Source organism: Eptatretus burgeri, chromosome 1 (assembly GCF_056783735.1).
Source record: "Eptatretus burgeri isolate ZD-2024b chromosome 1, Ebu_testis_v1, whole genome shotgun sequence".
Classification (NCBI taxonomy): domain Eukaryota; kingdom Metazoa; phylum Chordata; class Myxini; order Myxiniformes; family Myxinidae; genus Eptatretus; species Eptatretus burgeri.
Genome location: NC_140961.1, coordinates 26797666 through 26811259, shown reverse-complemented (window position 1 = coordinate 26811259; position 13594 = coordinate 26797666). Strand labels below are relative to the sequence as shown.

General features: G+C 43.4%; 1 protein-coding gene across 1 annotated transcript in view; it reads right to left on the bottom strand.

Annotated features, from left to right (window-relative positions):
• Window positions 1–394: 394 nt before the first annotated feature.
• The window catches only part of LOC147034075 (uncharacterized), a 15333-nt gene continuing 2133 nt past the window's right edge, over window positions 395–13594 (bottom strand). The window contains exons 2-4 of the mRNA XM_085849140.1: window positions 5116–5291; window positions 1059–1596; window positions 395–610 (exon numbers count right to left, since the gene is read on the bottom strand). Of these exons, the coding sequence (XP_085705266.1) occupies window positions 395–610; window positions 1059–1596; window positions 5116–5291 (930 nt within the window). The remainder of the gene's footprint in view (window positions 611–1058; window positions 1597–5115; window positions 5292–13594) is intronic.

The window sequence follows — 13594 nt, the reverse complement described above, 5'->3', positions numbered from 1 at the left end:
TTTCCTGAATTTCAAGAGGGTGTTCAGTTCATCCTCGTTCACCTGGATAAAAACAAATGTTCAAAGACAACGTCAGTAAAGTCAGATCAAAATTCCCATTTTTGGACAATTTTGAAATTTTCACCCATTTTCCCAAGTTCACCAAACTGGAGGCTTCAACGCTCTTGATGTCGCATGTGCAACTGATTCCAGCGAGACTCTTGGAATACTTCTCCTCACACTGTTTGAGGAGAATTTGCTGAAAGGGCTCAAACGTTCCAGGTGTGTCCGCCATTGGTACTTCAATCTGTGAAAGACAAAGCAGGGTGGTGACATGGTGGGTACAAGGTTATAAGAATGTTAAAAATAGTTAAAGTGTACAATAAGTCCAGGATGTTCCAATATGTGACCTCCATCAATGTTTAAAGCTCCTCACTTTGTTGAGGTGTTGGCATAAACTTGCATAGACCACTGAATGTTTGGGCGTGAAAACAGCTTGAGAGAGGACCATCTGAACCACGCTCTCAAAATGTCTGCACGTGATGTTGAGAGCCATGGTCATTGGAAGAAGATGGTGAAAGTTATCTTGGGTCATTTTGCTCAGTAAAGTGTGAAACTGTTTGAGAACATCCTGAGGGAGAGAAACAACAGAAGTCAAGGTCTGAGTGACAAAGAAAAGTTTTGAAAGTTTTGAGGATTAGAAAGCTTGAGATTTTTAGTTGTGAAATCCGAGTTTGTGTGTTTGTCAAAGTTGTGATTTCACTTGGAACTTCATGCATTGCTCAAGAAAGGGATTTTAAATTTACCCAAACATGAAACCACACACACACACACACACACACACACACACACACACACACACACACACACACACACACACACACACACACACACACACACACACACCCACACACACACACACACACACACACACACACACACACACACACACACACACACACACACACACACACACACACACACACACACACACACACACACACACACACACACACACACACACACACACACACACACACACACACACACGATGATTATGTAGAATGAGTGATATTTACCGGTCTACAACGGAGACCTTCATTACTTGGAGTGTCCACACCGTGCCGTAAGGCTCCTGGAGAGTTGTTGTGGAGACTCTCCTCCATGTTCAAATTGTGTTCCTGGACATTTTCATGATCTTCCTGTTTCTGTTGTTCCTCAAGAAGTACCAGCTTGCTCTTCAGCTGCTGGACCTCCTCGTTCAGTTCTTTGTTTGCACGAGCAAGGTTTTCACATTGTTTGTTGGTTTCCTCTTGCTTCCCGTGAAACTGCTGCTCCTTCATTTTATGTTCCTCATTTTGCTGTTGTTGTTGATGTGCCACTTCTTGTACTTGTAGCAGATTCATATTTAGGTTTTGGAGAATTTCTTTCAATTCTCGATTTTCTTTGGTAATAATTGCAAATTTTTCAGAGTTTACTTGCTCTCGCTCGGCAAGAAGCTGATGTAGTTTTATTTGCTCTGCCTGGTGCTGCTGTTGATCCATCTCTTGGTGCTCCAGGTGGCTGATCAGGTTGATGTTCACATCTCGCAGCTGTTCTTTCATCATCCTGTAACTTCTACAAAAGAGAACATGTCCTGAATGAGACTAGACCAAGAAGAATGGCGACTTCAGAAAGAACAATAAGACAACGAGAAAGCATCTCAAAACACAAAGCCGTCCGCATCCGCTTTGTTCCGTCCTCAAAATAAACTAAAACAAAAAAACAGGTCGAAAATATTAACTGTGTGTGAATATATATTTATATGATTTATTAATTTGTGTTAATATTCTCATAACACTGAACAACAAAAATTTTTTACTGGAGATGTGTAAAGTGATTTAGACTAATTTGGGTACGCTGATTTCAAAAATCATAACCGTTTTGCTGTATCACGTCAGGATTTTCAGGAACAGAAATATTCCCATTGCCTAGAAGTCAGGATTTCAATGAAATTTACATATGTCTTTAACATGTCTATTTCGTACAATTGTTGTTAACTTGTGTTATATTTCTTTCTTTCAGATAAAGATGAGTAGGCGTTCCTGTACCAATCATCCTGACAACTTCTGTTATGTCTGTGGTCGGTATACCAAAAAAGATCAACAGCGAAGTATATCTACATCAGTGAAAATGAAGGCCACCTACTTTCACTACTTCGGGTGTAAGGTGGGGGACCAAGAACAGAGCTGGGCACCAGACATCTGCTGCACAAGCTGTCACACAACCTTGACTCAGTGGTTGGTGGGCAAGCGCGCGAGCATGCCATTTGCGGTGCCCATGATATGGCGTGAGCCGCAGAATCATCATGATGATTGTTATTTCTGCTGCACAAGCATCGCCGGCTTCAACAAGAAGAATAAAGGTCACATCAAGTACGCTGACTGCGTCTCTGCTCGTAAACCTGTGCCTCATGATGACGAGAACCCCATTCCAACACCTCCAGCTGATCAGAACATAGCTGTAAGCAGTGGTGAAGAGGATGGTGATGATGAACCTTTTGAACCCGACACTCAAGAATCACACCTTCTGAACCAGGGAGACTTAAATGATCTTGTAAGAGATCTCTCGCTGTCAAAGGCGAAGGCAGAGCTGCTTGGATCAAGGCTGCAGCAGTGGAATCTACTTGAACCTAACACCAAGATATCCTTGTTCAGAGCACGTCACAGAGACATGGCTGAGTTCTTTCAGATGGAAGACACGATGACATTCTGCAGTGACATCAACGGTCTGTTGAAAGAACTTGGGTGTGATCACGATCCTGCAGACTGGCGCCTCTTCATCGACTCGGGGAAGAACAGCTTGAAGGCTGTTTTGCTCCACAATGGCAACGAGAAACCATCAGTCCCACTGGCTCACGCGTTCGGCATGACAGAGACCTATGAGACTATGCGGCAGCTGCTTGATTCCATCAAGTACAATGACTTCAACTGGCACATCTGCGGAGACTTGAAAGTGGTGGCGCTGTTGTTAGGGCTGCAGTCAGGCTACACGAAATACATGTGCTTCCTTTGTCTCTGGGATAGCAGAGACGACAAGAATCACTGGACGAAGAAAGATTGGGAAGAGCGAAAAGAGCATGTACCTGGTCGACACAACGTGAAGCATGTCGCCCTTGTCGACCCAGCCAAGGTTTTCCTTCCACCACTCCACATAAAGCTCGGCTTGATGAAAAGTTTTGTACGGGCAATGGATCTGAATGGGCGTGGGTTTTTATACCTCAAGGAAAAGTTTGGCAACACCTTGTCGGAGGCCAAGATCAAGGCTGGTGTCTTTGTTGGACCGCAAATCCGACAGATTATGAAGGACGAAACTTTTCCGACAACTCTAAACCCCAAAGAGCTTCAAAGCTGTGACGGACAACTTCTTGGGGAACGAGCGCGCGGACAACTATGAAGAAATAGTGCAGCAGCTGCTGGAGTCCTTCAGGAAACTTGGCTCCAGGATGTCCCTGAAAATCCATTTCCTACACCAGCACCTGAACTTCTTCCCTGACAACTTGGGAGCAGTCTCGGACGAGCACGGCGAGCGATTCCACCAAGAGATTTCACTCATGGAGACGCGTTACCAAGGGCGGCACAACCCGAACATGATGGGCGATTTCTGCTGGTTCCTGCATCGTGAAACTGACACAGAGCAGCACAAACGCAAAGCCAAATGCCTAAAGCATTTTTAATTACATTCTAGTGGAGTTTTTCTGTAATTTCTATAATTTTGAAGCATTCATGATGAAATAAATGAATAAATGAATTTTTGTAAATTTCATTGAAATCCTGACTTCTAGGCAATGGGAATATTTCTGTTCCTGAAAATCCTGACGTGATACAGCAAAACGGTTATGATTTTTGAAATCAGCGTACCCAAATTAGTCTTAATCACTTTACACATCTCCAGTAAAAAAAAATTTTTGAAATTTGTTATTCAGTGTAATCAACGTTTGTTGAAGATTTGATGACAAAAGCTCAATTGGTAAAAGTTCTGACGTGGACACTCACACTCACACTCACACTCACACTCACACTCACACTCTCACACTCACACTCACACTCACACTCACACTCACACTCTCACACTCACACTCTCACTCACACTCTCACACTCACACTCACACTCTCACACTCACACTCACTCTCACACTCACACTCACACTCACACTCACACACACACTCACACTCACTCACACTCACACTCTCACACACACACTCACACTCACTCACACTCACACTCACACTCACACTCGCACTCACTCACACTCACACTCACACTCACACTCGCACTCACACTCACACACACTCACACTCACTCTCACACTCACACACTCACACTCACACACACACTCACACTCACTCACACTCACTCTCACACTCACACTCTCACACTCACACTCACACACACACTCACACTCACACTCACACTCTCAGACTCACACACACACTCACTCTCAGACTCACACACACACTCACACTCACACTCACACACTCACACACACACTCACACTCACTCACACTCACACTCACACTCACACTCGCACTCGCACACACACACACTAACATCACACTCACACTCACACTCACACTCACACTCACACTCGCACTCGCACTCGCACTCACACACACACACTCACATTCACACTCACTCTCACACTCACACTCACACTCACACTCATACTCACACTCACACTCACACTCACACTCACACACACACTCACACTCACTCACACTCACACTCACACTCACACTCGCACTCGCACTCGCACACACACACACTAACATCACACTCACACTCACACTCACACTCACACTCACACTCGCACTCGCACTCGCACTCACACACACACACTCACATTCACACTCACTCTCACACTCACACTCACACTCACACTCATACTCACACTCACACTCACACTCACACTCACACACACACTCACACTCACATTCACACTCACACACTAACAAAACCCCATGACCTGCTGCACGAGGGACAGGTTAAGAAACTGGGACAAAGGAAGGAAACAAAGAAAGACCAGAACCTTGATGAGGTGGAGGACGAGCTGAATGAGAGATTCCTAAACTAAAGATGTGACACATCGCTCTTTACCGTGAAATGCGGCATTTTTTATTTCTCTTCTTGATGAACCAGCCACGAGACCACGCGGTGATGAACACAATGACTGCGATCACCACAAGGCCCAACCAGGTAAGGCCAATCCATTGCAGCTGCTTGGCTTGTTCTTTCATATTCCCCAGGTGAAGGTACTCGTGGGAACGGATGATCTGTATACAGTTCAGGGACAGGAACAGCAGTGTCAGGATATAAATAAAATGTGATAAAAGTGGGTTTTATCCATTAAACACCAAAAATAACATTTTTATATCTGATCTGCATTTCAACTCCCTATAAATCAATATCCTACTCCATCTTTCAACAGTTTGTGATTTCTGCCTTTGATGTTAAACTCGTCTTGGACATCGTTTTTTTTTACTCGACACGATCGAGGCTCATGGAAGAGCAAGGTGATTGAGAGTACGACTGTCATTTGGGCAGCGTGGCAACTCCTGGAAACATCAAGGAAGGAATGAAACAGGAAAAGAGGAGAGAAGAGAGAGGAGGGAAGGGAACACCGCAATCTGTAAATAAGCAGGTGAGGCGAAGAAGGGTTCATGGGGGTAATGAAGATGGTGGGTCAAAATGGGGAGGGGGACGTGAGATAAGGGTTCACTGTCGGCTTGAAACCCTGCAGGGAAGAGTGGGAAATCATAACCTCCTAAATACAGTTCTCAGATGGGACGAGTGAGGAACAAGAGTGGAAGTTTGCAGTCAGCCCGGATTTTTGGAAGTTTAACCAGTCGGCGGTGCAGGTTCAGTTATCGGAAGATACTTCAAATGATAATTTTTATAATCTCACACCTTTAGATACCTGGATATACCTGGTGATGAATGCCTGGTGAAACAATTTATTTAATTTGTAAAACTTCCTCGGTGAGAATTTTGTGATTTATGTTTCCGATTGTGATTCACGGAGTCATTTCACGGAACCAGGACACCGAGTTCAGCAATAACCAAGTCCTGACATCATTGATTTACGGGGGGTGATTGTGACCCGACATGAGATCACGAGATGTTTATTTGAATTTTACATTTATACAATTTTAATATATCAAAGACCTTTTCAGTTTCCACAGTTAAAAGTCTGATTTTGTGATGCTCTGGTAACCTCACAGCTGTACTGTCTGTGGAGATTTGAAAATGTAAATTCACCAAATCCTCAGTGGAATCACAGTGATAGAAAAGGAATCTCAAGCCAAGTAACCTCCTCGGTTCACCCGAAGGGGGCATCGTCGGGTTCAGCGTGGACCTTGTGAGTTTACCCAATGTTTTTGAGAATTGCAAATGGAGGAAGGGTCCCTCATTCATTTGTAATCCTCTTTGTGGTCCCTTCAAAGAAATGGGATCCCATCTGCGGATCCTGCCCGACAAAAAGGTCCCTGTACTATTTACCTTTCTCCGATCCTTCACCGAGACAGTCAAAAAGCAACAAACCATGAAGTTTATCAGTTCACTAATTGAACTGTAAAATGAGGACAATGACACTGTATGGATGAACTGGGAGATGATGTGCAACCAAACACGTGATGATTGACTTGAGTGTGTTATGAGCAGTGGAGGCTGTCTCCAAGAATTGATAATGAAACAATGTATGGTCCACATGATGAAGCAGCACATCACAGAGGGTAACTTACCTGCACATCCACATATAACATACTTCACAATGATCATTTTGCTCTGATATGCCAAAAATTAATTAATCACAAAATCATCATAAACACACTTTCACCCAATTAATGAAATAAACTTATTGACCAAAAAATATGAAAAGTTTTTTGTTTTCACAATCACGTTTTTGTGAGGCCATGGACTTACTGATCACCATTCATAACCGGAATCAATCTCCATGACGTCACATTGGTAAAAGGTGAACAGTCACAGATAAAAGGTGAAAGTTCAGAAAGTGTAAAACTGTGAATTAAATATTTTTGATGTAATTCTGTGTTCCAGTTCATTTTGTTCACATTCTCTACTCTCTCTGAACCCCCAGCAACCCCCACTAACCCCCACTAATCCCCACTAACCCCCACGAACCCCCACCCATGCTCTCCCCCATGGTTGCCCCTTACCCGTTTTGACTTGAGAACCCATCGTCCGGGACAAGTCCGATTCGCGGACACAGACATTTCCCGGACTCGGTCCAGTTGGACAATTCCCGAAGAAAAAAGTCCGAAGAAGGAAATACAAATTCTCCAAATCAGCGTCAACATTGTGAGAGCTTGAAAACTTGTTTCTGTCGCTGTGAACGAGTCGGTCGTGGAATGTGCTTTGTGCGTCACAATGAACGTCTGTGCGTCACAATGAACGTCTGTGCGTCACGATGAACGTCTGTGCGTCACGATGAACGTCTGTGCGTCACAATGAACGGCTGTGCGTCACGATGAACGGATGTGCGTCACGATGAACGGCTGTGCGTCACGATGAACGGCTGTGCGTCACAATGAGCGTCTGTGCGTCACGATGAACGGCTGCACGATATTGTGACGTCATTACGAGCACAACAACAGCCTGGTCCCAATGAATAATCCGATTTTTTAAACACACGGATTATTTTATCCTCATGTTTGTGTTCAGTTCCTGTTCTTCATAAACTCTCAAAACCCAAACTCAAATGAAACAAAACACAAGTTCGAATGTTTGAAAGTTTGGAGAAATTAAATAACATGGGCGGGTCACGTGACTCCCCGTAACCACTCCCTGGTTCACCCAAACTCGCACACATCAGTATAAACGACTCTGATACATCACAACACTCCTGTTTAATTTCTGGATTCAGGTTAAAAATGGGTATTTCACAAAAGAAAATCGGTTGTCTTCACGTCGTTACTTCAGAGATGAGAACACACGATGAGGATTATATGTGAACTCGTGATACCCGTGGAGAAGGGTGGTGTGGAGGGGCGGGGTGCACCCTGCGGTGTAGAGGGTTGAGTAGGATGCATCGTTCGATGTAGTTAGGGGGTTTGAGGGTGTACACATATCCACATGAGATGGAATGAGAGGTTTTCACGGTATAAGAACATTCTCAGTCCATACATTACACGGGTTTCCATGACGTTTCTTGGTGGAAACACACTGAACCATTCGGAAGGATTTTTATCTCCAGACGACGGGGTTTAACATTTCCATCGGAGGTACAAAGATTTAGTGTTGAGCCAGATGTCACCAAGTTTTCTTTGTTTGTAAATTGTGGTCACCTTATAAATTGTTCTTCATCTTGATGGAGGCCTGAAGTGACCGTTCATCAAGTAATCGTCCGAATGTTTCCACAAATTTTTGAGATATCATGTTATTTGTCGTTTTTGGCCCTGTCTCTGTCGATGGTGAAGAATTACTTTAAAAAATGCAGTATCCAGATCCGGATCCAGATTTCACCAAAATCAAATCAACTCGTCTTTGTCACACACCCATCCTGTCCACCGAATCCATTGCAAATCTTTTGAGATGTCCTGCTCACAGACAGACAGACAACTGGACAGAGATGAAAACATAACCTCCATCCCCATTCAGTGGTGGAGGAAACAAGCTGGATACAAGTTCAAACACAGGAAGAACAGGATGGGAAAACCGGGAATGAAAGAGAAATTGAACAACAAAAAAACAAAGCTGGAGGGTGAGGGAGAGAAAAAATAATAACCTGGAAAGGAAGGAGTGTATTTTGGGAGAGTTGGAGAAGAAATGATCTGGGTATGGATGACATGAGGTTGTGGTGAACTTCTGTCTTGAAGCCTTGAAGTAAAGGATGGGATTGAACTGAATGAGGAAGTTGGTTCAGGACGGGGGCCAGTGGGACCTACCAAGCACCCCCCCCCACCCCACGACTAACTTTTGCTGATACCACAGTGTTCATATATATCCCTAGTATCAGAAAAAGATGTTCCCAGAAAAATAACTCATTTGCACTTTGCTTTATTCAGATGTTTCCATTTTTGCATGTAATTAGGCTATCCAAACATTATTCTGCATCTCTGACAACAAAGGAAATATGTTCACTTTAAACCTTGATCCTCCAAATATATGTGAAGATTCCTCATTTACAAATTTCCATGGACCAGAAGTTGAGATATTTACGAAAATGAGAATTTTCATCATGGTGGATCCTAATTAGCATATCAATGCATTTAAAATTATTTCCACAACTTTTACTCAAACAGAAAATAATTATGTTTCCCTTAAACATCAACACACATCAAAAGTCACATTTATGTATTATATCAGGTCCAGGTCATTAATTCTGTTGATTAATCTGATTTCGCAGGATTTTCGAACAACTCATCGTGCTTTTTACTTTCTGATAATTAACCCACTTTAATAAATTCAAAATTTTTTATATATTTTTTGCCAACCTGCCTTGTACGTGGTAACACTAAAGTAATGTTTTTTTGCCAACCTGGCTTGTATCTGGCAACACGTAAGTCATGTTTTTTTGCCAACCTGGCTTGTATCTGGTAACACTAAAGTAATGTTTTTTTGCCAACCTGCCTTGTATCTGGCAACACGTAAGTCATGTTTTTTTGCCAACCTGCCTTGTACCTGGTAACACTAAAGTAATGTTTTTTTGCCAACCTGGCTTGTATCTGGCAACACGTAAGTCATGTTTTTTTGCCAACCTGGCTTGTACCTGGTAACACTAAAGTAATGTTTTTTTGCCAACCTGCCTTGTATCTGGCAACACGTAAGTCATGTTTTTTTGCCAACCTGGCTTGAATCTGGAAACACTTAAGTGATGTTTTTTTGCCAAACTGGCTTTTACCTGGCAACACTTAAGTGATGTTTTTTTGCCAACCTGGATTGTATCTGGCAAAACTTAAGTGATGTTTTTTTTACCAATCTGGCTTGTACCTGGCAACACTTAAGTAATGTTTTTTTGCCAACCTGGCTTTTACCTGGCAACACTTAAGTGATGTTTTTTTGCCAACCTGGCTTGTACCTGGCAACACTAAAGTGATGTTTTTTTTACCAACCTGGCTTGGACCTGGCAACACTTAAGTAATGTTTTTTTTACCAACCTGGCTTGTATGTGGCAACACTTAAATAATGTTCTTTCCCAACCTGGCTTGAATCTGGCAACACTTAAGTAATGTTTTTTTTTACCAACCTGGCTTGTATCTGGCAACACTTAAGTGATGTTATTTTGCCAACCTGGCTTGTGTCTGGCAACACTTAAGTAATGTTTTTTTGCCAACCTGGCTTGTATCTGGCAACACTTAAATAATGTTTTTTTTGCCAACCTGGCTTGTATCTGGCAACACTTAAGTGATGTTATTTTACCAACCTGGCTTGTACCTGGCAACACTTAAGTAATGTTTTTTTTGCCAACCTGCCTTGTATCTGGCAACACTTATGTAATGTGTTTTTACCAACCTGCCTTGTATGTGGCAACACTGAAGTAATGTTTTTTTGCCAACCTGGCTTGTATCTGGCAACACTTAAGTGATGTTTTTTTTACCAACCTGGCTTGTATCTGGCAACACTTATGTAATGTTTTTTTGCCAACCTGGCTTGTATCTGGCAACACTTAAGTGATGTTTTTTTACCAACCTGGCTTGTATGTGGCAACACTTAAGTGATGTTTTTTTTACCAACCTGGCTTGTATCTGGCAACACTTATGTAATGTGTTTTTACCAACCTGCCTTGTATGTGGCAACACTGAAGTAATGTTTTTTTGCCAACCTGCCTTGTATCTGGCAACACTTATGTAATGTGTTTTTACCAACCTGCCTTGTATGTGGCAACACTGAAGTAATGTTTTTTTGCCAACCTGGCTTGTATCTGGCAACACTTAAGTGATGTTATTTTACCAACCTGGCTTGTATCTGGCAACACTTATGTAATGTTTTTTTGCCAACCTGGCTTGTATCTGGCAACACTTAAGTGATGTTTTTTTACCAACCTGGCTTGTATGTGGCAACACTTAAGTGATGTTTTTTTTACCAACCTGGCTTGTATCTGGCAACACTTATGTAATGTGTTTTTACCAACCTGCCTTGTATGTGGCAACACTGAAGTAATGTTTTTTTGCCAACCTGGCTTGTATCTGGCAACACTGAAGTAATGTTTTTTTGCCAACCTGGCTTGTATCTGGCAACACTTAAGTGATGTTTTTTTACCAACCTGGCTTGTATCTGGCAACACTGAAGTAATGTTTTCTTGCCAACCTGGCTTGTATCTGGCAACACTTAAGTGATGTTTTTTTACCAACCTGGCTTGTATGTGGCAACACTGAAGTAATGTTTTTTTGATAAAAATCTGACATGTGGTAATTTTAAGGAAAGAAAATCGAAATTCTTGCATTTTTGTGGGAATTATTGTGTTCAAGTCAAATTTAATTCATATGCAAATTAGCCAATTAGCATTAACAAAATATATTTGAATACGAAAATGGATAACCCTTAATTTGACACCAATTTCGTGATTTTATGTTCATATTTGACAGAGATATTAACATTTTGCGGATCTTTGTGGGATTCATCTGTTTTTGATCGGTTGCCATGGAAACAGCTTCATACAGCATCGTAAAAATGAGTTATTTTTCTGGGAACATCTTTTTCTGATACTTGGGATATGTATGAACCCAGTGGTATCAGTGAAAATTTGTCGCGGGGGGGGGGGGGGCGGATGCAAGGTAGATCCCACTGGCCTCCGGCCGAGTTGGCCAGATGAGAGAAAACAGCATTAAATGAGTGGACATGAGAAGTGAACCTGAATTTTGGATGTTTTACGAGAATGAAGAGACTGGAAGAAAGCTGCAACCTACAGAAACCTGATTGGGACATGGCAAGAAGAGAGCGGAGGGTGCAAGACCAAAAAGAGGCAGAAGAAGACAGAGAGGTCACAAACCTGTCTGGGATGTGAAAGTCAGGCCCAGAGAGTCGGCTTCATTACCCGAGATTCCAAGGATTTTGAGGGTCGTGGTTTCCACAGCTTAAGAGTGAAAGGTATGAGACAGATCCATCAGTCCAAATGGGAGAGCAGTTCTCTAATACTCCATGGAACCCACTCCATGGGAGGACCTCCTGTGCAGATGCCCTTCGCAGGAGAGCTCACCGGATGATGGAATTGGGACAAAGCCTTCGGGATCCCACTCTGTGATGAGAGGAGGAAAACCATGGGTTAACCTTCCAGGGTCAGATTGCGGTAGTGTGTGTCGAGGTGATGCTGAGGTGTCATCCACCTGAAGGCGGTCTCCTTGGGTTAACATGATACGGTCCCTTCAGATGGATGCTTGGAATGTCCTATCCCTAAGTGAGGATGATCACGTGTCTGTTATCATCTGAACTCAAACGTTTCAACATCAGTATTGCAGCACTCTCTGATGTTCGGAGACTGGATAGCGGTGAGATCATGATGGGTGGTTATACCTCCGGTTGTTCTGGTCGCTCTGATGGTTACCATGCCCAAGGTGTTGCTGTGGCTGTATCCAATAAACTGACTCCAATGATAATTGAGGAAACGCCGGTGAACGAGTGTATTTTGAGACTCAGGATTCATCACTCCTTGGTTGTCGATTCTCTGGTCTCCTTGTATGTTCTGAATGAGGTGAGTGATCTCATCATGAAGGACGCATTCAATGCCACCCTCGAGTCTGTGGTTTATCAGAGCCTCAGGCAAGAGACTGTTCTTGTCTTGGGGGATTTCACTGCATCAACCTGAACTGATAGGGATGGTTAAGAGACTTGTGTTGGTCCCCATGGGTCTGGAACTGTGAACCTGAATCGCACGAAGTTCCTTAACTTTGCAAGAAGTGATGGATTGAGGGTGGCTGCATCATGGTTTCAGCATCCACAGGCTCATCGCTAGATTGGTATTCCAACGCCAGTGGTGTGGCAAAGCAGATTGAAAATGTAATTGGTGATGGTCCCTGGATGATGACCCAGAACTGCTGGGTCGACGAAAGTGCTGAGTTCTTCTATACTGAACACAGGATTGTTGTAGCATCTCTGAAGTTGCAGCTTAAATCCAGGAGAATGGTACCATCCCAGGCTCGGCTGGATGTTGGCAAGCTCAAAGATGAGAGAGTAGCTGAAGAGTTTGAGAACAGGCTGAGTGCAGATTTGGGGGGGGGGGGTCTGGGTGCTTTGGGGAATCATGAAGAGTTGCGGAGTCCCTTCAAGACCACCATCTTTGATGTTGCCTGTGGATTTCTTGGAAATCACTTGAGGGTGAAGAAGAATTTTGTCTCAAGGGACACTGGATACCATGGACCAGTTGCAGGGCCAGGCTTAATGGCAGAGCTGAGCTGTCCAGGGAGTTGTGGCATAAAACTGTACACGCGCTCAGGGTGGACAAGGAGACCTATGTGCGAGGAATCTGTGAGGGGGTAGAGCATCACCTGTGGACAGGTGATTCTCATCCTGCTTGCAGGATAATTCATGTATCGCATTCCTCCAAGCCCATCCCTCGGTGTACCGCAGTGAGAGCATAGGATGGTGGGCTCTTCACAAAGATTCCAAAGTGAAGGCCCACTGG